At 40.7% G+C, this 26,566-nt stretch overlaps 1 protein-coding gene across 10 annotated transcripts in view; it reads right to left on the bottom strand.

Annotated features, from left to right (window-relative positions):
• Window positions 1–26,566, bottom strand: part of Efcab3 (EF-hand calcium binding domain 3) — a 492,651-nt gene that overhangs the window by 130,695 nt on the left and 335,390 nt on the right. For all 10 annotated transcript variants that reach the window (XM_039086129.2, XM_039086123.2, XM_039086125.2 and 7 more), the window contains 12 exons: window positions 25,886–25,939; window positions 25,134–25,238; window positions 24,490–24,543; window positions 23,012–23,113; window positions 20,037–20,090; window positions 13,964–14,068; window positions 13,104–13,154; window positions 11,994–12,095; window positions 3,760–3,813; window positions 2,640–2,744; window positions 1,312–1,365; window positions 662–766 (listed from right to left, as the gene is read on the bottom strand). In XM_039086129.2, coding sequence (XP_038942057.1) covers window positions 662–766; window positions 1,312–1,365; window positions 2,640–2,744; window positions 3,760–3,813; window positions 11,994–12,095; window positions 13,104–13,154; window positions 13,964–14,068; window positions 20,037–20,090; window positions 23,012–23,113; window positions 24,490–24,543; window positions 25,134–25,238; window positions 25,886–25,939 — 945 coding nt within the window. The remainder of the gene's footprint in view (window positions 1–661; window positions 767–1,311; window positions 1,366–2,639; window positions 2,745–3,759; window positions 3,814–11,993; window positions 12,096–13,103; window positions 13,155–13,963; window positions 14,069–20,036; window positions 20,091–23,011; window positions 23,114–24,489; window positions 24,544–25,133; window positions 25,239–25,885; window positions 25,940–26,566) is intronic.

The following is a 26,566-nucleotide window of genomic DNA, read 5'->3' as shown; positions in this document are numbered from 1 at the left end:
GGATTCAGCTCCATTCCACTTCTTGGTCCCCCTTTGTTATTTGAACCATACATTTTGTATTTTTCCTTCCTCAGCTTTCTATATTTGATCAAAATGTTCTTCATGAAAGTGAACCAGAGGACAAAGTCTATGCCGGGCTTTTCTGAGACTTCTTTGTTAGTGCAATTAATCTGATTCTCTTCTCTGTAACCTCGGGCAGACTCTTCAGACAAAGGCAAAAATCAGCTACATTCATCACCAAAACATCACAAGAACAGTCTCTAGGCCACATATTAAAATTCTTCTCTGAAATCTCTTGAGCCAGCAGGCCTCCACAGTTCAAATCACCCTCGGGACCACCATCTTCCATATAACTACTAGGATAGCCCATTATACCCCACCTAGAGTATTGCACTGTTTTCTAAAGTCTCAAGATCAACATTCCTCCAAACAATAACATGGTCAGGCCTGTCTCAGCAAAACTACAGTATTGCTGGTACCAATTTCTGTCTTAGTTAGGGTTTCCATTGTTGTGAAGAGATACCACAACCAAGGCAACAAAGATAAAGAAATATTTTCCTCAAATTCAGATTTTTTTTCTATGCTTTTGAAACATCTATGAGATGTTTCTCATAGACTGGTCCTGCATCCCACCCACCCCCAAGCTGGTCACAGCACTCACCAGTCTCTGGCAGCATGTTTGTTAGATCTGTGAATTCTTTCTCAGTGATCTCAATCCCCATGCTTTCTAAAAACTTATCCAGGTTATTGACATCAACAGTGGCTTCTAAGTAGAGGACAGGAAACAAATGCATTAAAATGGAATAAGTCTAACCTGGACTGTGAAGCTATACTGTTGTTCTAGCTTGTCTTCTCTTTAACACAGTCATGCATTTTATTATAATTTTAAAAAATCACTAGTTTCCTGACATTATTATTACGATTTTAAGATAAATATCAACCTTTCAGTGTTGCTCAGTAAGTAGGAGAATAAAACCCCCTCAATTCTTACGCTGGGCACAGGTGTAAGTGCAAAGCCATCTTAAGGAGAGCGAACGTTGACCGGCAGTGCCTGCGAGTGATTGCTCTCTACTTTGGACCTAAATCTTTAGGTGAGAGACTTTACCCTGCGTTGCTTGTTGTTCTGGTTAAAAGAACAGTTTCTCCTTGGGGCCGGAATGTGGGGCTATCCAAGGAAGCCCAAATAGTCCCAGCACAGGAGTGAACTTGGAAGATGTAGCCTAAGTGAGGATATAGTGTGAAATAAAAGAACGACGCTTCGTTCCACAGTATAAACAAGGGCCTTACAGGCCTTTGGGCTTTACTCCTTACCATCCAGAGTCGTCACACCCTTCAACAACCTTTTCTGAGAAACTTTTCCATCATCTGTAAAAGAAGGGTGGATTGGAGGTAAGAGTCACAAGATCGTGCACAACTTCTGCCTCAGAGAGAGAAAGGAATTCAAACATCTTTACCTGAAACGAATTCAAATACACACAGAGAATACACAGAGGTTCGTGAGTGAAACCCAAACAGTAACGAGATGTGTAAAATCTCCCTTTGTTCCTACATTATAAATGAGGAAAACAGTGCCCTTAACTGCTGCTTGTGGGTGTTGAAATTATAAGTTCTCTGGAGGGAAACTTGATACATTTAAACTTGATACATTTCACAACTAAGTCTCTAGAGACTTTAGGCTGTTGGTACAGATTTATCTAAGGGTATGAAGTTTAAAAAGAAAAGATATATTTACAGTCAGGGTGCTGGAATCCACGTTCCCAAATTTTGACAGTAGGCACAGATTTGAGGAAGGACTTTTTTCACCTTTGCTTATTTGTATCGCCAAGCTTTTCTATGGTCAGCACCCATATTAGCACCATGAAAAGTTACAAATAAGTTAATATTTAATATGGATAACTAAGAAATATTATCCATCAATTAATCAATCATTTCCTGTCTTAAAAGCGTGACACACAAATCCATGAAAAAAAATTGTGCTTCTCTTCGACTTTTGGGTTTGAATATACTTTGTGTTCCCTCGATTTGCTTTTAGTTTCATTTCCTCTAATAACGAAGCCAAGAAATCCATCTTTTGGTGGCCTGGGATGTTGGTTGGTCAGAAGGTGCTTGCCTTCAAACACTAGAATCAAGTTGAACTCCAGAACCTGTGAGATAGCCCAGTGAGTCATATGGGTGAGCTCCAGACTACGGAGAGCCTGAGGAAAGCATCTGAGGTTGCCTTCTGGTTTCCACGCAAACACGTACGCGTATGTGTCTAATACACATGCCCAAGCATGATTAGAATATCCAGCCTTTCTTAATATATAAAATCATCATTTGGTTAAGTAGATATTTTATTCTTGCAGAACCACGCAGCCACATTATTTCACTTTTTGTCCCTTTATTCTCGTTTCCTTCTCCACCTCTACTTGCTTGCCCTCCCTCTATTCCTTCTACCCCTCCCCCTTTAAAAAACAAATCCAGTAAAGAACTTTGGTAGCTGAAAGATTTTATGATTTTTAAATTAAAATCTAATGAGAGTTTATTGGTTATCATCATTAGGTTTTAATAGTTTTCAAGCATTTTTAGTTCGGGGATTTCTTTACAGAGACGGAAAATCAAACTACCTAACAAGCCCAAATGCCACTCACGATGCTTACCATCCACTGGCAACATCTTTTTCAAGTTTTCTATTTCGTTAGGATTGAGTTTAATGCCATAGCTTCTCAGAATGTCTTGAAGTTTGCTGGCATCAACTTTCTGGCCTTTGACACAAAAAGGAAAAAAATGGTTGATGTGTGGTAATTTTTGGATCCCGAATAACGAAAATGCTGGCCCAGACTCATCCTCCCGTTCATCTTCTTATACATTCCCAAGTAAGGCAAACATATGTCTTGATTCTTGATTAAGAGGGAGCGTGGTCTTCTGAACCTGTTGGCCAAAAGGCATCCTAACCCAGAAGAAAATCGCAATCTGGAATGGGCCACTGAGTCAGGCCTTCCTGGTCTTCCTCCATTGCTGCTAGATATGATTATGACTAAAGCGGCTCGACTCACTTTAACCCTCTGAAATATCGTCATCATCATCACCACCACCACCGTCACCACCATCATCATAATATTGATATTTATGTAGTTTCTAAGCAAGAGCCAGTTAATCTAAAAGCTCACGGGACCTAGAGGTGGCGAGCGAGAGTGGCTGAGGTAAGGTAGAGGACAAGCCTTGGCAAAAGAGGGACAGGATGGGAGGGGCGGAAAGAAGCCAGAACCAGTATGGATGCTCAAGCCTGTGAGTCCAGCATGTGGGAGGCCGAGGAACAGAGATCTCAAGTCTGAGACTGCCCTGCCACTACACAGTTAGTTCAAGGTCATCCTGGGTTACATAGCAAGATTCTGTCTCAAGACAATTGAAAGAGATGGAGAGAGAGAGAGACAGAGGGAGGAAGGAGACGAGGGAGGGAAGGAGGGAGCGAATATAACCACAGTGCTGCTAGACCTCTTGGCTCACGAATAGCTGATCCGAGGCCTCCACTAAAACCCTAGAAGAATAAGCACGCTTTTGTCAGAAACCACAAAAAAAATATATATTTTGTTTATTAAATATCAGCGTCACTCTGTATGGCTGAACTCTACATCGAAGTTAAAGGTGTAAGAAAAGTTGGATATGAAAAAATTCATTGTAAATATCTTAAGGATGAGCACTAATAAACTTATTATGGAATGTGGGGGGGTGGGGTGGGGATCCAAGCACGGCACAAAAAACGTCTTAGTGATGTCCTACCTGTGAAGAGTTTGGCTTCGTTTATTACCCTTTTGATATCCGCTTTCTGGTTTTCTGAAAGACATAAACAGATCGGACAGGAGTGTGACACGGACACCATGAACACGACGTTGAGCCGAGGAGTCAGTTTGCTCAAATGCAAACCTGCTCAAGGAAATACAGGTTTTTGTCCTGTTCTTCACGAGGGTGAAGAGGAAAAATGGAACCCAAAGTAGTAACAGTGAACAAACTCCTGCCCGGGGGGGGGACCGGCCTGCCCCACACCCGAGGAAACTGTAGGTGCAGACTGAAATAATCATCTATGGCAAACAAAGCAGTTTGAACAGAAACCTTATTAAATAAGCTAGGATTCACAGCGAATCTGAAACCTTCAATAAAACTCTAACAATCACTGCTATTCACCATTCCAGAACACGCACACACAAATGATCACACCCTAAGCCAGTGGTGCTCAACCTTCCTCATGCTGAGACCCTTTTATACAGTTTCCTCGTGCTGTGGTGGCCCCCAACCATAACATTTATTTCCATTGCTATTTCATAACCGTAGTTTTGCTATTGTTATGAACTGTAATATAAATATCTAAGATGCAGGATATCTGATATGCGACCCCCCAAAGGGTTGCAACCTACAGTTTGAGGGCCACTGGCCTAAATGTACTTTGCAACCTGATTTAGTTTTCTGGTGTTTACAAACAGCACATTGGAGAAAATGTCTTTATTTTTAATACTTTTTATGCATGCGTATTGACCATACTCAGTTTTACAGGTTTTTAGTTAAAAATATTGATTTTTAAATTTATTTTTAAATGAAACCAAGTAAAGCAAAATTGTCTTTCACGTACAGGGAGAGAAAATAAGGGCACAAGAATAATTACTTTAGAAAGCACTCAGTATCCTTACTATTTAGAGAAATTTAAGTTGAAGGCATTTTGGGATAGGATCTTCACACCCTGAGAGCAGGGGCTGGGGTAGTTAGCTTAGTAGTAAAGTCTTCACCTAGTGCAGATGTGAACCTGGTTTTGCTCCCCAGTATCACCGCTCCCCGCCCCTCCCCCAATCCGATAAGGAGGGGAAGAGAAGTAGAACTCTTTTTTTTTTTTTTTTTTTTTTTATTAACTTGAGTATTTCTTATATACATTTCGAGTGTTATTCCCTTTCCCGGTTTCCGGGCAAACATCCCCCTCCCCCCTCCCCTTCCTTATGGGTGTTCCCCTCCCAACCCTCCCACCATTGCCGCCCTCCCCCCATAGACTAGTTCACTGGGGGTTCAGTCTTAGCAGGACCCAGGGCTTCCCCTTCCACTGGTGCTCTTACTAGTATATTCATTGCTACCTATGGGGTCAGAGTCCAGGGTCAGTCCATGTATAGTCTTTAGGTAGTGGCTTAGTCCCTGGCGGCTCTGGTTGCTTGGCATTGTTGTTCATATGGGGTCTCGAGCCCCTTCAAGCTCTTCCAGTTCTTTCTCTGATTCCTTCAATAGGGGACCTATTCTCAGTTCAGTGGTTTGCTGCTGGCATTCGCCTCTGTATTTGCTGTATTCTGGCTGTGTCTCTCAGGAGCGATCTACATCCGGCTCCTGTCGGTCTGCACTTCTTTGCTTCATCCATCTAGTCCAATTGGGTGGCTGTATATGTATGGGCCAAATGTGGGACAGGCTCTGAATGGGTGTTCCTTCAGTCTCTGTTTTAATCTTTGCCTCTCCCTTCCCTGCCAAGGGTATTCTTTTTCCTCATTTAAAGAAGGAGTGAAGCATTCACATTTTGATCATCCGTCTTGAGTTTCGTTTGTTCTAGCGATCTAGGGTAATTCAAGCATTTGGGCTAATAGCCACTTATCAATGAGTGCATACCATGTATGTCTTTCTGTGATTGGGTTAGTTCACTCAGGATGATATTTTCCAGTTCCAACCATTTGCCTACGAATTTCATAAACTCGTTGTTTTTGATAGCTGAGTAATATTCCATTGTGTAGATGTACCACATTTTCTGTATCCATTCCTCTGTTGAAGGGCATCTGGGTTCTTTCCATTTTCTGGCTATTATAAATAAGGCTGCAATGAACATAGTGGAGCACGTGTCTCTTTTATATGTTGAGGCATCTTTTGGGTATATGCCCAAGAGAGGTATAGCTGGATCCTCAGGCAGTTCAATGTCCAATTTTCTGAGGAACCTCCAGACTGATTTCCAGAATGGTTTTACCAGTCTGCAATCCCACCAACAATGGAGGAGTGTTCCTCTTTCTCCACATCCTCGCCAGCATCTGCTGTCACCTGAGTTTTTGATCTTAGCCAATCGCACTGGTGTGAGGTGAAATCTCAGGGTTGTTTTGATTTGCATTTCCCTTATGACTAAAGATGTTGAACATTTCTTTAGGTTTTTCTCAGCCATTCGGCATTCCTCAGCTGTGAATTCTTTGTTTAGCTCTGAACCCCATTTTTTAATAGGGTTATTTGTTTCCCTGCGGTCTAACTTCTTGAGTTCTTTGTATATTTTGGATATAAGGCCTCTATCTGTTGTAGGGTTGGTAAAGATCTTTTCCCAATCTGTTGGTTGCCGTTTTGTCCTAACCACAGTGTCCTTTGCCTTACAGAAGCTTTGCAGTTTTATGAGATCCCATTTGTCAATTCTTGATCTTAGAGCATAAGCCATTGGTGTTTTGTTCAGGAAATTTTTTCCAGTGCCCATGTGTTCCAGATGCTTCCCTAGTTTTTCTTCTATTAGTTTGAGTGTGTCTGGTTTGATGTGGAGGTCCTTGATCCACTTGGACTTAAGCTTTGTACAGGGTGATAAGCATGGATCGATCTGCATTCTTCTACATGTTGCCCTCCAGTTGAACCAGCACCATTTGCTGAAAATGCTATCTTTTTTCCAATGGATGGTTTTGGCTCCTTTGTCAAAAATCAAGTGACCATAGGTGTGTGGGTTCATTTCTGGGTCTTCAATTCTATTCCATTGGTCTATCTGTCTGTCTCTGTACCAATACCATGCAGTTTTTATCACTATTGCTCTGTAATACTGCTTGAGTTCAGGGATAGTGATTCCCCCTGAAGTCCTTTTATTGTTGAGGATAGTTTTAGCTATCCTGGGTTTTTTGTTATTCCAGATGAATTTGCAAATTGTTCTGTCTAACTCTTTGAAGAATTGGATTGGTATTTTGATGGGGATTGCATTGAATCTGTAGATCGCTTTTGGTAAAATGGCCATTTTTACTATATTAATCCTGCCAATCCATGAGCATGGGAGATCTTTCCATCTTCTGAGGTCTTCTTCAATTTCTTTCTTCAGTGTCTTGAAGTTCTTATTGTACAGATCTTTTACTTGCTTGGTTAAAGTCACACCGAGGTACTTTATATTATTTGGGTCTATTATGAAGGGTGTCGTTTCCCTAATTTCTTTCTCGGCTTGTTTCTCTTTTGTATAGAGGAAGGCAACTGATTTATTTGAGTTAATTTTATACCCAGCCACTTTGCTGAAGTTGTTTATCAGCTTTAGTAGTTCTCTGGTGGAACTTTTGGGATCACTTAAATATACTATCATGTCATCTGCAAATAGTGATATTTTGACCTCTTCTTTTCCGATCTGTATCCCTTTGATCTCCTTTTGTTGTCTGATTGCTCTGGCTAGAACTTCAAGAACTATATTGAATAAGTAGGGAGAGAGTGGGCAGCCTTGTCTAGTCCCTGATTTTAGTGGGATTGCTTCAAGTTTCTCTCCATTTAGTTTAATGTTAGCAACTGGTTTGCTGTATATGGCTTTTACTATGTTTAGGTATGGGCCTTGAATTCCTATTCTTTCCAGGACTTTTATCATGAAGGGGTGTTGAATTTTGTCAAATGCTTTCTCAGCATCTAATGAAATGATCATGTGGTTCTGTTCTTTCAGTTTGTTTATATAATGGATCACGTTGATGGTTTTCCGTATATTAAACCATCCCTGCATGCCTGGGATGAAGCCTACTTGATCATGGTGGATGATTGTTTTGATGTGCTCTTGAATTCGGTTTGCCAGAATTTTATTGAGTATTTTTGCGTCGATATTCATAAGGGAAATTGGTCTGAAGTTCTCTTTCTTTGTTGTGTCTTTGTGTGGTTTAGGTATAAGAGTAATTGTAGCTTCGTAGAAGGAATTTGGTAGGGCTCCATCTGTTTCAATTTTGTGGAATAGTTTGGATAATATTGGTATGAGGTCTTCTATGAAGGTTTGATAGAATTCTGCACTAAACCCATCTGGACCTGGGCTCTTTTTGGTTGGGAGACCTTTAATGACTGCTTCTATTTCCTTAGGAGTTATGGGGTTGTTTAACTGGTTTATCTGTTCCTGATTTAACTTTGATACCTGGTATCTGTCTAGGAAATTGTCCATTTCCTGAAGATTTTCAAATTTTGTTGAATATAGGTTTTTATAGTAAGATCTGATGATTTTTTGAATTTCCTCTGAATCTGTAGTTATGTCTCCCTTTTCATTTCTGATTTTGTTAATTTGGACGCACTCTCTGTGTCCTCTCGTTAGTCTGGCTAAGGGTTTATCTATCTTGTTGATTTTCTCAAAGAACCAACTTTTGGTTCTGTTGATTCTTTCTATGGTCCTTTTTGTTTCTAATTTACACAATATCTTTCTACAAATCCAGCACTACAAAGGATAATAAATGGTAAAGCCCAACACAAGGAGGCAAGCTATACCCTAGAAGAAGCAAGAAACTAATCGTCTTGGCAACAAAACAAAGAGAATGAAAGCACACAAACATAACCTTACATCCAAATATGAATATAACGGGAAGCAATAATCACTATTCCTTAATATCTCTCAATATCAATGGCCTCAACTCCCCAATAAAAAGACATAGATTAACAAACTGGATACGCAACGAGGACCCTGCATTCTGCTGCCTACAGGAAACACACCTCAGAGACAAAGACAGACACTACCTCAGAGTGAAAGGCTGGAAAACAACTTTCCAAGCAAATGGTCAGAAGAAGCAAGCTGGAGTAGCCATTCTAATATCAAATAAAATCAATTTCCAACTAAAAGTCATCAAAAAAGATAAGGAAGGACACTTCATATTCATCAAAGGAAAAATCCACCAAGATGAACTCTCAATCCTAAATATCTATGCCCCAAATACAAGGGCACCTACATACGTAAAAGAAACCTTACTAAAGCTCAAAACACACATTGCACCTCACACAATAATAGTGGGAGATTTCAACACCCCACTCTCATCAATGGACAGATCATGGAAACAGAAATTAAACAGTGATGTCGACAGACTAAGAGAAGTCATGAGCCAAATGGACTTAACGGATATTTATAGAACATTCTATCCTAAAGCAAAAGGATATACCTTCTTCTCAGCTCCTCATGGTACTTTCTCCAAAATTGACCATATAATTGGTCAAAAAACGGGCCTCAACAGGTACAAAAAGATAGAAATAATCCCATGCGTGCTATCAGACCACCACGGCCTAAAACTGGTCTTCAATAACAATAAGGGAAGAATGCCCACATATACGTGGAAATTGAACAATGCTCTACTCAATGATAACCTGGTCAAGGAAGAAATAAAGAAAGAAATTAAAAACTTTTTAGAATTTAATGAAAATGAGGATACAACATACTCAAACTTATGGGACACAATGAAAGCTGTGCTAAGAGGAAAACTCATAGCGCTGAGTGCCTGCAGAAAGAAACAGGAGAAGTAGAACTCTTAAGCATTGTTGAGACGTATGCCTGTTTGGAAAACATCTGTCAACTTCTTAGAAAACCGAAGACCAGGGCACAGTATTTCTACTGAGACATTTACCCGAAGGAAAAGGAAGCACACGTCCACACTCTCTGTATAGTGTCCGCGGCAGCTTCACACATGATAGAGAAGTGTGTAACACTTCTCTCTCGTCCCACATGCAACCTCTGAGTTGGGGCCGATACATTCCTCACCAAGAAGCTGCACTGACTGTAATACAGTCTTGCAACCCCTCTGAAGATAACATTTGGTGAGGGCAGAGCCGTGTGACTTCGCGGTCACGTGCTCACATCGTATAAAGGATGCAGTTTTTGCCTTCCTGTCTGTTCGGGTGCTTTAACGTGGCTCTCAGCCTCGTGCTGTGGGGGAAGCACAAACTAGATGATGCAAGGAAACCCCGCCGGGCATCTGCTTGGAGAGAAACAGATCCTGTTTCAATCCAAACCCAATGGCTAGCACTAACCCCTACACGGGACCCACGAACTTTAGATGGTTCCAAAGCCGATTCCAGATGTTACAAGTCAGAAGAAGCCAAACCCACCCAGTCACATCCGATTCCCCACCTAATGAATTTCTAATTACAAAAAAAGCAAAGGCAGTTGCTTTGTGCTGCTAGTTCTTGGAGTCATTATCCTGTAGTATTGGAAAGCAGCAAGATAGGCTTTCTAGAAGAACACACGCTGTGTGATTTTGCTACACGATGTCCTGGTTAAGCAAAGCTAATTGGGGGGGGGGATCAGTTGCTTTTGTGTTTGGGTGGAGGAGGTTTAGGATGGGGTCTGAGGAAGACTCATGCACAAGAGCCAATGCTGTCTTGACAGATGCTAAGACTGCAGGTTCGAGCACTCAGCCAAACTCGGCAACCGCACTGTTCTGGTCTGTATCAGTAATCTCATTCAATGTAATAAAAGCTTTAGTTGAAATGTCAGACTCAATAAAAAAAAAGCATTCCAACTATATGCTGCTTATAAAACTTACTCTTTGAACACAAGGAAAAGGCAAGATAAAGACAGGCTTGCAAGCAAGTTGGTAATGTTGGTAACACAAAGTACTCTTCTTTAAAAACTATTATTTATTTAATATGTGAGCGCTCTGCTGTATGTACACCTGCATGCCAGGAGAGGGCGTCAGATTCCTTTATAGATGATCAGAAAAGACCAAGGGGTTGCTGGGAATCAAACTTAGGTCCTCTGGAAGGGCAGCAGGTGCTCTTAACCTCTGAGCCATCACACCAGTCCCATGGATAAAGTATTCTTTAAAGCAAGACATATCACTAGAAGTAAAGGGGAAAAAAACACCCTAAACTTCCTAATAAGTGGATTGATTGAAACAAAATATGAAATTCCCAGTTCACATGTACTAAAGTTGTTCAGACAAATAAACGGAAAGTACATGTATGAATGTATGCATGCATGAAGCACGAGTGGCATGGGTCTGAGATCCACTTGGGGGTTTGAAAAACTTCGTATGTACAGCAAAACCACTGCAGTTCACATCATATACTCTTAGTCCGTGCCAAGGCATTTCCAACAGCTTTCATTGCTGCTGTGTGGCCTGCCTACGCATAAGGTGCAGAGCACCCACTGTGCGCAGAAGCAGGGCTACTCCTCGGTGAAACTACCTCCACGATGCCCACTCAGAATCCCTCAGGCTTGTTACGTGTGAGTTTGAGTTCTACTTGGCCTTCGGAAATCTTTTACCATCTCCATGTTTTTACAACCCCCACACCCATTTGCATTCCCTCTAATAGGGTCATGACCCACGCTTAGGGAGCTGTGCTTCAAACTGTCCGCCATGGACTTTCTCTGAGGGACCCAGCTCAAAAGTAAGGGATGGGAGTTCCAAATTAGGAGGCTGCTTGCCCAATAGGTTTGCTTCAGTGAGACTAAGAGAATAAACACTGAGGCCGTCCGCTCAGAAGCTGGCCAAGGAGGAGATTGAAATTTGAGTGTCACCTATATCTTTACCTTACCTGAGAAAAGATTGGGGCCAGATGCCCTGGTGCACACCTCTAATCCCAGCACTGGGAGGCAGAGGCAGGTGGGTCTCTGTAAATTCCAGACTAGCCTGGTCTACACAGTGACCCTGTCTCAAAATGAAACGAAAAAGAGTAAAACTGAGCCAGGTTGGAGGAAGTTGGGGGGGGGGAGCATGTCGGGGGAGCACTTAAAATCCTCTAAAAGGTGCTTGAAGCTGGCCAGAGGTAGGGTGTGCTCTTCCCTTGTGCTCACCACAAGTTTTCAAAATGCATTTTTTTTGTTTTTTTTGTTTTGTTTTTGTTTTTGTTTTTTGTTTTTTGTTTTTTTGTTTTTGGTTCTTTTTTTCGGAGCTGGGGACCGAACCCAGGGCCTTGCGCTTCCTAGGTAAGCGCTCTACCACTGAGCTAAATCCCCAGCCCCTCAAAATGCGTTTTTGATGCTCTGTAAGTACAGATTAAAACAAGCTTTTATGATTAGCCTTTTCCGATTGCTCAATAATAGTAAAAATTCTCACCATCAAGTTTCAGGTTTCTTTTGAGATCGTCAAACTCCTTTTGAGTGAGATTTAGCCCCAGGTTTCCCAGAAGTGTGTCCACTTTACTGGGATCGACCTTCCCTTTTTGTGGAAAGAGAGAAGCAAACAAAGGTTATTGTCCCTCAAGTGTGGAGAAAGCTTACAATTCCTCAGGATTAGGGCCTCTTGTTTCTATTGAAAAATCAGGGACCAATGAGAACAGTTATTGGCAGAATCTAAGACAGCTTGTCGATCTAATCGTTGTGAAGAGACCTACTTCTGAAAACTGGGGGTGACAAAGTTACAGGAAGGTGACAGTCCGCCCACTGTTTCTAATTAATCTTGCTTTGCTTTTGTTGTATTTATAATTAACTTTTAGCATATTAAGGATGCTGGGATTCGAGTCCCACTTGGAAGCAGCTTACTTAAAATTTTACTTTTAAGTAAGTAAAAGTGTCAGTGGTAGTCAGATGGCATATATGAATCAGAGAGCGTGATCCTGGCACGCGAGGGTCTCCTGGCCCAGCTTCCCAAGGGTGCGGTGGTGGGTCTCCCCGCCCAGCTTCCCAGGGGTGCGATGGTGGGTCTCCCAGCCCAGCTTCCCAGGGGTGTGGTGGTGGGTCTCCCCGCCCAGCTTCCCAGGGGTGCGGTGGTGGGTCTCCCCGCCCAGCTTCCCAGGGGTCTCATTACTCTTATGTCCCTCCATATTCATCTTTCATGGAGCCTTCATAATATTTTTACTTTTTCACTTTTGGCATGAATGTCAGATTAACAGACTCTGACACTCAGTTTACTCAGGGTATGGTAATTCTCCCTATTTTTATTGCTGTGAAACCTGGATTTTTATTTCTTCCTCTGTCAAAGCCTGAAAAAAACTGCATGAGGGCACAGTCTTCCCAAGATACACAGAAAGAAATTACTGCTAAAATATAGTTGGATGTATTATGTATATAAATATATTTAAATACATTATATTAAATGTATTTAAACATATTATATATACTATAAAATATAGTATGGATGTGTGTGGTCATCTGAGCTCTAGGTGGAACATTCACGGTTTAATCACAAGGTCTCAGAATCACCCGCTCGACTCCGTGTCCCTCTTACCTTTAAGAAGTCTTATGCTGTCCAGCAACCTTCCCAGATAGACCTTTCCATCTGTAGGAAGAAGAACCTGTTCAGATCACAGAAGGGCAGCACGGAGCTTCAAAACCGGTCATTTTACAAAGACTTTCTTTGTAAAGTGTTCAGGGCTTTTCTGATTTCCCAATAAATAATGAAGCTATATGGACTGTGTGGAATCTTCTAACTTTATTGACACGTCACAACGCGTGTTTGTGGTACTTTCTCAGTTTCCTAGTAGATCTCCCTCTAACTTCTTGTTTTCTCACATACTGTTGGCTAAATATTAGACGGTTCAGTAGAATAAAAATAAAAATACAATTGAACTTATGCAATAGTAGAATTATCTGATAGTGTATAGTGTATTACTATATAATAATCTAGTGAATATAGGGATTAAAAAGCATTAATACTCTTTTAGTATCCCTTACCCAGCCATCCGGAAACACAAGTTCTTTGGCCTTTCCTTGATTTGAAGTTACTTCAACATACAGAATGAGAGGCCATGAGGATGGTTGCAAATTTAAAAATAAGATGTATGTTTCTGATTTTGCTTATCCACCTGGGCTGAGAGTAGTTTTGTATAATGTTTTTGGCTGATTGTGATCTATCATAGGAAGTCACGTGGGCTTGCCCACTTGTGGTAGTACCTCGGCACTCGGACAGTTTCGTGTATTGAGTTTTGGATATGTGTATGGGCTGGCCAGGCTGTGAACTCACTTAAGACTATATATACACAGGTCACTCATTATTATTTGGCAAGCAAGCAGACAGACACTTGTAGACTTTTCTACAGTTTAACAGTAAGCCGCTCTTGTGCATTTTTTTTTGGTCAAAGTACCTACCATCAACGGGCACGCTGCTCACTAGTTTAGAGATCTCTGAGTCAGAAAGCTCTATTCCCATGTCTCCAAGAACCTTATCCACATTGTCGACATCGACTTCGCTCCCTACAGATAAAAATGGTAACATGTGGAAGAACTATTTAATTATCACAGATGACATGAGATCTTGCACTCAATGCATAATAAAGGTCTTATTTGGGCATGTCTAGTTCTGGCAGAAAATGGAAGTGTTGGCTTCGACCCTGGTAAGAAAGATAAGAATAGCAAAGTATTTTGTAATAGACTGCGGCAATTTCTGCTTGTGAGAGCTTACCAGCAGGCAATACATTTTTTCTTTATTATTATTATTGTTATTATTATTATTACTATAGTAGGAGTTACTTGTTTTTTTACTAAATGCACTTGAATGACTTATAAAAGCTCCTCACAAGATTACAGGGCTTGCTAAAAGTATGGAACCACACAGTGTGGTCAAAATATTGGTAAGTCAAAGTTGAGGTCTAGGAAACTAGACCAACGCCATTTCATGTAAGAACAGAATGGTTTGCATACACCTGCCAGTCTCCTGCAAATGGATGTACAGCATATCCAAACGTATGGGCTATAACAGAAGAAGTCCCAAGGGAAACTTATAGCAAAAAATGTCCATATTAAGAAGGAGGAAAGATTTCAAATAAACAACCTAAATTTATATCTCAAGAAACTAGAAAAAGAAGAAACAAACACTACCTTAGCAGAAGGAAATAAATATCATAAAGGAACAAATATGGCATAAAGAAGAAAACCAATATAAAATTCAACGAAATTAAAAATTGTTGAAATGAGGTGTTGGGATAATTTTTGTGCACTGTGTAAACGTTGTCTTTGTATTATTCAAATGTTGGTTTCTGTGCCAGCAAAGAGTTGAGTACAGGCCAGACTTTGGTATTGTTAATTGTATTGGATCATCACCTGCCTTAGCATTTTGTAAACATGTGCCACCCTCATCTTCTGCTTGGTTTAATAAAGAGCTGACATCCTGTAGCCAAGGTAGAAGAGGAAAGGGGAGACTTCTGGGCAGAGATAGAAACTATGGGAAGAATTGAGAGCTGAGGGATTTACCAGCCAGACATGGGAAGATATATACTGGGACTTAATGAAAGGTATTGGGCCACTTGGCAAACATGGACTAGAATAAATGTGTTAATTAAGTTATACAAGCTAGTTAGGAAATTAGCGCCTAAGCTTTCACAAATATTAACAAGCCTCTGTGTCATTATTGGGAGCTGGCAAGTCGAGACGGTCTGACAATAATGGGGGAAGATGATGGCTTAGGGATATCTGCTCACCCTATTTTTCCATGAACCAAACAAAACATCAGGTGTGTGGACACAGGGAGGGTTAAGTGGTGTGGAAAGGCCTAGTGTACAAGAGTAAATGGCGGACAGAGATTAGCTTCAATCCAGAAATAAGGCCTCGCCTTGTAAAACAAACAATAGTTATTTGGGAAGGAGAGAGAGCCACAATCCTAAAATCTTGGGAAAGAATAAATTTCATGGACAGAAGAGATGAACGAAAGAGAAGTGGAAGAACAAAGGGTAACGCCCATCAACCACAAAAGAATACTCACAGGAATTGGCAGAAGCTTCTCAACAGTACCTAGGTGTAAGCGCTCTTAGGTCTTTAATTAAAAGATGCAAACTGTCTGGAAGGCCAGCAGTACGAGAGCTGCTTCTTTCTGGAAGGAGCACAGTCTATGGTAATGATACAGCCTGAAGTGTATTAAATGACGGGCTCTATTGGTAGTGATACGGCCTGAAGTGTATTAAATGACGGGCTCTAAAGGCAACACTCACATCTGACACAGACTTCAAGCCAACATTAGAAAAAAATTCACTATATTCTAATAATCCACCACGATGCGATGACAGTAAGTACATTAGGGATTTCATAAAGGAAATAATACTGATATACAGGGACTAACAGTCCATATACAATAATTCTGGAGCAGTTCAATACCTCATTACTATCACTAAATAGATCATTCAGTCAAATATCTATTACCACGTTGGTAGATAGAATGAACAAGATCGGACACTAATGAAATAACAACAACAAAAATCCAAACCAAACCAACAACAAACAATACATGGACCAACGGAGCAAATGGTTCTTTGAGAAGCTAAACAAGACTTAAAAACTCTAATTTGAATTGACCAAAACACATAGAGAGAAGGCCCAAATTAACAAAATTAGGGGTGAAATAGATACGTAATGAAACCACTACTGGACTCTGGATGATCAATATGGAATATTGAGAAAAACTGCACTGGAGTACGTGGGAAAACTTCTAGAAGCACACGACTGACTGAAGTTGAGCTATGAATATAAACCAGCCATGTAGATCAACAGGCAGCAAGCAATGTGGTTGAAGCAGTGAGCTTCCTTACAAGAAAACTCCAAGATGAAAAGCTCTTGAGCTCAATCAGATCCTTAGAGAAGGACCAATATGATGGCTTCTTAAACTATCCTAGAAAATAAAAGTAAAAACTATCTTAGAAAATAAAACTGAACATTTCTAAGCTCATCCCGTGAATACAATTATAACCCGGTTCTTATACCAGAAAGAAATATAATAATGGTAACATCCAAAAGAAGGTTATGTATCGATTTCCTGGATGAACAGATATAAAATCCTCTATGCCATACTTTCAATAACATAGTAAAAGATCATATACCATGTTCAAGTTTATTTAATTCCAGGAGAGCCAGCATGGTTCAACACATGTGGCCTGTAGAACACAGCATGGTATATACATAGAATAAGGGCGAAAATCATGTGGTCACCTAAATAGACACAGAAAAAGCCTCTGACAAAATTCCACATTCAGAAGAGAAAGGAGTGAAGGGGAGGAGGGGATGGGGCAGGGCTGGGAGAAGAGGGAGGAGAAACTGTGGCTAGGATATTAAAAAAAATAAAGAAAACGGAGAAAAAAATCCTTATTTCTTCATGACAAAAATTCTGGGAAAAGTTGAAAACTCTGGGAAAAGCCCAAGCTATGTACGACAAACCAATAACTAATATCATACCCAATAAGGAAGAACTGAAAACCTAAAATTAAAGTGAGACAGAGGTGTCTGCTCTCACAACTCACCCTTACTGAGGTGCTGAGAATGGCTGCTGGGGTCCATGCAGGAGGAACACCGAAACAACTCTAGAACTCATGGCATGTGGCCTACTGGTTAGCACATTCACGATGGGTGAACCTTGGAGAGGCAGAGATCCGAGGTCTCTGTGTCCCGAGAACTCCATGCTCTTACAGAGCACAGCTCTGCTTGTTGCCCTCGAGCTCATCGAGTCACCCCTAATCTGAGTTGTATGAAAACTCTATAGTTTTCACATAGTTTCCCCTCGTGGGGAAGAGCCATTGGCACTTAAAGTAATAGGGACTAAACTTTTTCAAGCATTGCTGCTGGGGCAGATTAATGATTCAATTACCACCCTTAGAAAGAATTTGGGAGATATAACTTGTTAGTGAAGTTAAGATGTTTTTGCTGGTGGCTTTGATGTAGAAAATCTTAGGGAACAATTTAGGAAATTCAGAAAGGCACACTCTTGATACTTGAGCTCGGGATTTTTGGAGGTCAGGGAACAAGGACAGTGGCAGCCCAACTAGAAATGGCTGACGTGCCCTCTCTAGCGAAAGCTGATCAAAGTGATTAATTTCTTATACCCCTCTTTGCCCTCAGTTTCCTGATACAGTCTAATAAAAAATCATTAATGAGTACATGTTCATAAGGATTTAAAGTAGAAATGACTGATTGGTTTGTGTGTGTGTGTGTGTGTGTGTGTGTGTGTGTGTGTGTGTGTGTGTTCCCTAACCCTTTTTGTAGGCCCCAGAGAGTTTCTTGCTGGACTCAAGGAGCTTCTTACTGCCCCCAGAGAATCAAGCTTTGTTCCCTCAGAGAAAAGTCTACTGACTTTAGGCCCTGCCTCAGTTTACCTGTTGTGTCAGAGCTGGTCTTTGACAGTTAGAGAAATAAAGCAAGAAAAAGAAATAAGGGATATAAACAGAGAAGGAAGGTGTCAAATTATCCATGTTTTCAGATGACACGAGCCTACTTAAAGGAGCTGAAAGACTCTACTAAAAGACCATGGTGGGGGGTGTGTGCTAAAGACCATTAGTCATCAGTAGCATGCAAATTATGTAGCCTTTCCTATGTATCAATAAGAAAGAAACCAAGAAAGCAGTCTTATATCAGCCTCGAAATCAAGCACTCACGTGTAAATGCCATCACAAGTGAACCTTTATAAAGGCACCGAAGAATGAAACCAAAGGCACAAAGGCACAAAGATGGGAAGAGAGCCCACGTATATAGATTGGCAGCGCTGGTGACACTATAATGGCCATACTACTAAACATGATGTATAGATTCCTGTTAGCATCATTATGGTGTTTTTCACAGAAAACTAGGAAAACCAATGTCAAATGCACATAGATAAGCCAAAGACCCCAGATACAAGACCATTCTTGAGTGAAAGTAGCAATGAAGGAGATACCTTAATATCTGATCTGAAACTACTACAGAGACATAATAGGATAAAACAGCCTTGCAGTGGCAAAGAACCAGCTGGGTGACAAGTGGAATGGAGCAAAAGACCCAGATAAGCCCACCTAGTTACAGTCATTGGACCTTACAAGGTGTCAATAACATGCAGTGGGAAAAGACGGCCTCCTCAAGTGCTAAGGAGAGAATTGGACATGCAGCTGTGGGAGATGGAAACTAGATCTCCAGCCCTCACCTGCATAAAAATCAACTCAGAATGGATCAAGGACCTTAACGGAGACCTGGAGCTTTGGAGCTTTTAAAGGTCAAAGGACAATACTTGCAGATCGAGGCATATGTAATGACTAAGTTAGGCTGTGCCTACTTGGGAAGTGAAAGCAAGACACGATGAATTGGCTTTCACTAAATTAGAAAATGCTGTACAAATCATAGTAAAAGGATAAGATTTGCAGAAGGGGAGGAAATCTTTGACATATATTCATCTTGCCGGTTATTAATACACAGAATTTAAGAAGAACTTAAATATCAACAGACCAAACAATCTAGTTGATAAATATGCAAATAGACCAAGCAGATGTCTTTTTTCACAGTTGCATTCTGAGCCGATTTAATTGCACAGAAAGTTGAAATCACAAGCCCTCCAGTTTTCCAGGGCGACACACCTGTCCGCTTACCTACTTATAATAGTCAAGCTACAGAATCAGCTCAAAGAGCATCAACATGTGAATGGAGAAAACGGGTGGTTAATTCCGTCACAGAGAATAACATTGTGTTACTTGCAGGAGCATGAATAGAACTGGGGATCCTTAGTGAACTAAGACAGTGTCACCAAGACCAGTGTTTCTTATTTTCTTTTCTTGTGAAGTAGACTGGAGGGTTGGAAGGCTGACAGGACATGGATTCTTGGACTCAGGGCAGCTGCAGTTGCCTCCCTATGACCAAGCCAGTCAACATCCCAGCATGCCGGCGGAGGCCATGAGCCCCCACCCCTAGCTGAGGAGATTCTGACAGCTGGGGAAGGGAGAGTCAATTTCTTTAAGGTGAGACTCCTAGGAGTTCTACCATGCTTGGATGCATGACCCTAGTCCCTCGAGCAGCACAGACTCAGAGGATGACAAGTTGGGAGGAATTAATGGGAGGAGTGGTGGATGAATGTATAAGACTATACTGTGTACATGTATGAAGTTTCATAAGAAATGAAAACATGTAAACTTTTAAACGAGAACAAATTGAGGAAACTCTGGCCTTTTCTAGACCTGGTGTGCTGTCGATTTTTTCTTTGACTTGAGCAATCTTTAAAATACAAATTATTCTCTCACTGAAGCATACGTTTCAAGTTCAGATTTCAAAAGGCCGAAACCCTCTCTTAAAATCATTAAATCTTAAAATCTTATGTAATTTTTTGGTCTAAGATTGAGTATATTTTTATTTCTTGGTGTTCTCTCAAAAACGTCTAGTTCAAGAATAAAGCCAGATTACTACAAAGGAAATTACAAACACGTCTGTTTACTAACTTTCTTCTTACCTGAAATAGATTCTATTTTATCCATCAGTTTTCTCAGGTCAATTTTGCTTTTGCCTGATAAGTTAAGCAGAGGGGGGACATTAATATAGACTCAGAAAACTGTACATCTCAGGAGATCCTTTATACCTAACCAGATAACCAACAAAGTAAATCTAACTAAACGGAAGACTGACATTTAATAGTAGACAATAAATGAAGATACTCTAAAAAACGTTTGAACGAAAGGCGAATTGTGAAGTAAACTTATTCCACATGACAATTCAAGTTATAAGTCCAGCTACAATCCTTGGTGAGGGACTGCAGCCAGCTTGAGCATGGCCAACATGACTCGGGCAAACCTTGCTCCTTTCTCCCATCCCTCTCCCCTGCTGAAAGCTGTCAGGTTACATCCCAAAGCCACCAAGTTCTGTTCCTCCAGGAAGTGACTGACTACCAAGGTCCAGCCACCCAAGTATAGAGGTCCAGCCCCGCCGGCTCACCTAGTGAACACACCCGATTAATATTAAACACCTCATCCTAACATAGGGTTTCCCCTTGTGCCTTTACAAACTACCATCTGCCTATGGGCCATGTCTGCCTCCTCTCTCCAGAGCCACCCTTTGTCCTCTAGGACAAATGCCTCTCACACTCACCCTCGTTCTCTTCCCCTTCTCTCTCATCCTCTATCCCTGTTCTTGTCTCCTATTTTCTGCTGTCCTTCTGGGGCAAATAAATTTCCTTTACACTGAGTACTTGGTCTTGGGGGTCCTGAGCCAATACTTTTCCCTCAACGTAGTATTGAAGTTAACAAGTATTGACTTCTGGAAGTGTTGGCTTGTGGCAAAATTCTATTTTTTAATTTTTTAAATTTTTTATTTGTTTGCTATGGTACCCATTGGAGCTTCGAAACAAAAAAAAAGGTAATATTTTTATTCTTCAATTATTCATAATAGTATGTTGTGGACATATTTTAAGTAGCTTTGCTTAGAACTGAGCAGATCTCCACCTTTACTTCCGGAAGCCATGTCTTTTTCAACATTTGCAAAGACTGTTATCTTGTATCGTCCGGCGCTGACAGAAATGAGGAGGCTGGTGCTGGGCAGGAATGTTTGGTGGAGGCAGCAAGAACGACTTGAGTGGTCAACTTACTGCCTGCTGGGGCCAACTCCTCGGTATGAGGCTAGCTGTTAGCTCACTGTACCATTTGTGTCCATTTTAAGTTAAAATAATCAAGTTAAAATGATAATGCTCACTTCGTATAAAAATTTGAAAACGACACAAGTGTATAAGGAATAGATCTTTCTCCTTTCTCCTCTTCTCACGCCAGTTGCCAAGGCCCTTTAGTAATGAGTTAGAGGACTGCCTCTCAGAAGGCTCATGGGTCTAAAATGTGTGCTGTGTGAATTTTCACTCTTCTTTTTTTCCACCCCACCTCTGAATTTTTACTCTTAAGAGTTGTTCTTATCATTACTAATAATACAGAATAATCTAATAATAACCAAATTAAGAATACCAATAACAATACCATCAGTAAAATTAATACATGATCATTAATACTATAAATTGTTAATTATTGATCAACTATGCAAATATTAAGTACTATTAATAATTAATAATAGTAATTAACAATTGGTTAACGCCATGTGGCTTCTCTGTCCTTTTCACCCTAATGGACACAGAAGCAAGCTGCTGCTGTGGCTGGCTTTTCTCCAATGCTGTAGATCCAAGCTCAGGCCTTCATGTTTGCTCAGCACGCCATTTACTCACTGAGCCATATCCATAGCCCAGGGCTTTTTTATTTTAAGATTTATTTTATTTTATATCTATGAGTGTTTTTTTCTGGCATGTACTTCCGTGGACCACGTGCATGCCTTGTCCCTACAAAGGCCAGAAGAGCATGTTGGGCTCCCTAGAACTGAAGTTATGGATGTTCTGAGGAGCTATGTGGGTGTTGGGACTTGAACCTGGGACCTCCCTGAGAGCTACAGGTGCTCTAGACTACTGGGCTACTTCTCCATCCTTCCATTTTTGTTTTCTGAGAAAGGGAAACAAAACGTAGCCCAGCCTGACTCAAACTCACAATTTTCCACCTGTAAACAAGTTTCTAGGTTCTGTGATTATAGGTGTGCACCATCACACCCAATCAGTGCACGGGTTAAAGGTTAGCGGCATGATGTTGCTTTGTAACTTACTTTTACAGTGACAAAACCTAAAGAAAAGAAAAAATGGACTAGAAAGGAAGAGAGGCTGGAAGGGAGGGAGGAAAATGTCAAAACCCATGAATGGTAGACTGAAGAATGGTGGGACAAATTGGATACATTGTATCGCTATCAGTGAGATATGGGTCAGTTAGAAAAATCAGGCTGCAGATTCTGTTTTTGTAAAACCCAACAATAACTCTTACTCCACCACTGGCATCCAGCCCTACTCTGGGATGCAGAGAGAGAGAAATGGAAGGATTGTAAATTAAAAAAAAAATCTATCCTTCTAGTCTATGTCATCTGCCCATCTGTCTATCCTATCTATCCTATCTATCTGTCTGTCTATTAATCTATCTATGTATCTATTAATCTATCTATGTATCTATTAATCTATCTATCTATCTATCTATCTATCTATCTATCTATCTATCTATCTATCTATCTATCTATCTATCTATCTATCTATTGTTAGCATGTCTGCGTAGTGTGCATGTACCACGGTGCACATGTGGGGGTCAAAGGACAACTTGAGGGGTTTGTTCTCTCCTTCTACTATGTGGGTCCCGGGGGTGAATTTACATCCTCAGGGTTGGTAAAGAGCACCTTTACCCTCTGAGCCATCATGCCTGCTCAGATTATGGGTTTGAAATAACATATCTTATTTGTTTCATGAGAAGTTCTCCTGAAAGCTATTAAAAATCTCTTTGGGCTAAAAGTGAATTGAACCTCAAAGCAGTCCTAGTTTATTCCTCAAGCTCAGCTTCTGTTTAAAGGCAGACTTCTTATACCACTCACCACTTTTCAGAGAATCCTTTATCATGTCAATCTCCTCTTCTGTGAGCTTGATGTTCAGGGCTTCTAAAACAGCTTCCAGATTATCCACATCAACTTTCCCTTCTGGTGAAGCCGAAAGAAGACAGAAAGCAGAATGGCTCGTAAGTGTTCCAACGTGCATGCATGTTACTATGTTAACTAACACTTCACTACTTAATGTGTGTTGAGGAAGACGTTCCCACAGTCTAGTGCAAGTGCCAATATTTAAAAACGAAAGAACAAAACTATATGTAATAGGCTTTTAAAAATCCAATCCAAAAAGTTAAGATTAGGGTTAAATTTTTAGTCTATTTATTTATTAAAAGTATCTACACATAAGGATGTGAGCCAGGGCAGAGATAACGTGAACGTACCAACCAATACAGTTCACAAAGAAAGAGATTTAATGCTTCCTCTTTCCTTTCTGGTGTCTTTTATCTCTTTCTCTTCTCCTTCTTAGATACCCACTCAAGGTCCAAGAGCTATTTATTTAATGTGTGTGTGTGTGTGTGTGTGTGTGTGTGTGTGTGTGTGTGTGTGTGTGTGTCTGTCTGTCTGTCTGTCTCTCTCTGTGGGTGTCTGTCTCTGTGTGTGTCTGTCTGTCTGTCTGTCTCTGTGGGTGTCTGACTCTGTGTGTGTGTCTGTCTGTCTCTCTCTGTGGGTGTCTGTCTGTCTCTGTGTGTGTGTCTGTTTGTCTCTCTCTCTGTGTGTGTCTGTCTGTCTCTCTGTGTCTGTCTGTCTCTCTGTGTGTCTGTCTGTCTCTCTGTGTCTGTCTGTCTGTCTCTGTGTGTCTGTCTGTCTCTCTCTCTGTGTGTGCCTGTCTGTCTCTCTCTGTGTGTGTCTGTCTGTCTGTCTGTCTGTCTGTCTGTCTGTCTGTCTCTCTCTCTCTCTCTCTCTCTCTGTCTCTCTCTGTGTATCACCCACATAAATATGTTTATTATGGTGTGCAAGTGGAAGTCAGAGAACAATGCATGGAGGCCACTTCCCTCTTTCCATTATGTGTTTCCTGGACCTGGTCAGGCTTGGCAGCAGGCACCTTTCCCCACCACTGAGCCATCTTGCCTGCCCCCTTTCATCATATATTTCCTTTCCTCTCCCACCCTCAGAATTCTTTGTTAATGCTGAGACAGAGTATCCCCGTGTAGTCTGGACTGCCTGGAATTCAATGTATAATCCAGGCTGACATTGAACTTCCAGTGATTCTTGTGCTTCCTCCTCCTGAGTGCCAGGATCGTCGCCAGAAGCAACCATAATGCTTCTCCGTGCATTTGCATCTCCATTCATTTAACCTTTTTGTCAGGAAAGTTTGTAAAATGCAAGACACCAGAATGCTTCCTTGTTGAATACAAACTATCATCAGGAAAAATATCCTCCAAGAAGCAAAATAAGTCTCTTCATTGTATCAATGAAAATTCAGTGGCAGAGGGGAGTTCGAATGCCTCCTCCTTGTTCCTACTCACGTTTATTATCCTTCACGTTTTTCAGCACTCTGTTTTGAAACACCTTTCCGTCATCTGTAAAGAGAGGCAGAATGCAGCGCTGTAGAACCCTGACATGGAATGTCATCAAAGCATTACAAATCACACGACCGTGACAGGATGCATTTTAATGAGGTGCCATCGGTAAAGTCGCACCACGCAAACTTGAAATGCAGATATTTTCCATTCTCACAAGCATATCTATTCTTTGGTTTTATAGTCATTTAGGAATTTAATCCTTCCACACGGCAATACAATGAGATGTATAGGGGCTGAGGGATGGCTCAGTGGTTAAGGACACTGGCTGTTCTTCCAGAGGACCCAGGTTCAATTTGAGCACTCACATGACAGCTCACAACTGTCTGTAACTCCAGTTCCAGAGGATCTGACGTCCTCACACAGACAAACATGCAGGCAACACACCAATGCACCCAAAATAAAACGAAATTATTTAAAAAGATATGTAAAACACACTTCCTTTTCATTCTGTTGTTGCTCTAGACTTCAAGCGACAGTGTGGTCAAAAGTGCCTTTGCAGCGACCTATGGAGTTTTTGTAAAGACTCACTGAGCCAAGGTCCCTGGAAGGTATCTGCTACTTCGAGCGAGATATGTGGCATGACTTACCATCAGTGGGCAACGTTTTCAGGATCTTCTTCAATTCGTTATCCGAAAGCTCAATCCCCATATTTTTAAGTACACTCTTTAGGTTGTCAGGGTCAATTTTTTTTCCTTTAAAAAGATGGACATTTATAGATAAAATACTATGGGATAATCAAATTATTTTTAATCACCTACAAATGTGCTTCTGTTACAACTCTTCTAATGCAAGTATGAAAGAGAGAGAGAGAGATGTGAAATCCTCTGATGGAAATATTTTCATCATGAGTGTAGAACAAAAATCCATCTCTTAGTATTTGTAGATCAAATGATCCTCCTAGTGAAGGAGATGGTCTGAGAAAGACCATATAATTTCTCAGAGACTTAGGGATGATAATAGCTTGAGCATAACAATATATATACAATTAAAATATGATCTATTTCCTCTTTTGTTAGAACTTTATATCATTTGTAAGATATTATTTACGTCTTTTGAAACGCTTCATTCTCTTATGAACTATCTAGTTCTGATGCTGGTAAACAATGATACCAGTTTACCGGGGAAAAGTAGCCAAGAAAGTAAGACACCAAAAGTAGACATTTTTGCTTTACTTTATAAAATAAGGAAAAGAACCTGTGGGCCAGTGATGTGAATATTTTATCAGGGGGACTATTAAAAGTGCATGCCACTATAAGTTATTACCACACCTCAGAAAATACTATTAAAACGTAGGTGTAAAACATAATTTGTTTAAAAATAAGTCACAACAAATTCTTACCAACGAAAGCTTTTAGTTCTTCTCGCAGCGTTTTCAGAGGCACTTTATTGTCAGCTATAACAAAAAACAAATACAACTTGAAGCTCAAAATGTGATACAAAATAACTTCTGAGCACTTCCCCTTCTCCTAAAACAATAATCCAAAGCCGTGTCCCTATAAATTACAGTGTGTGTGGGGGGTTCTTATTAAGCATTTAATTTAGTCACTCAATGTATTTATTCATAATATATAAAAAGCAAGAAATATAGAAAATTTTAAATAGAAAATAATCTGACTTCAGAAATCATGTCTTTTGCTACATAAAAGAGCAAATCTCATATTTGATAATGAAGGGATAAGATTCAGAAGATTGCCTAGGGGCCAGCTTTCCTGTTCCCAAATTTAGAAAGTCTTCCTGACCATGTCACCGGCGCTCGGGATGTACTTCTCAAGTGCCTCTTCACTGGCACTGTCTCCCCTGGTACTGCTGTTGTCCCCTAGAAGACGCTCATTTATTTCTTCATTTCTAAAGCTAAATGTCTATAAAACCAAAGGCTCACATGTCAGTGCATCTAGGCACGGTGGCACATGGCTGCATTCCCTGTACTCGGGAAGTGTTCAAGACTTCCTGGGCTACCTGGGTTGCATACAAGTCTGGTTAGTTTTGTCAACTTGACACAAGCTAGAGTTTCTAGGAAGAG

Source organism: Rattus norvegicus, chromosome 10 (assembly GCF_036323735.1).
Source record: "Rattus norvegicus strain BN/NHsdMcwi chromosome 10, GRCr8, whole genome shotgun sequence".
In the NCBI taxonomy this organism is placed as follows: Eukaryota; Metazoa; Chordata; class Mammalia; order Rodentia; family Muridae; genus Rattus; species Rattus norvegicus.
Note: the sequence above shows the minus strand (reverse complement) of the source record. Positions and strands in the feature narration are given on the sequence as shown.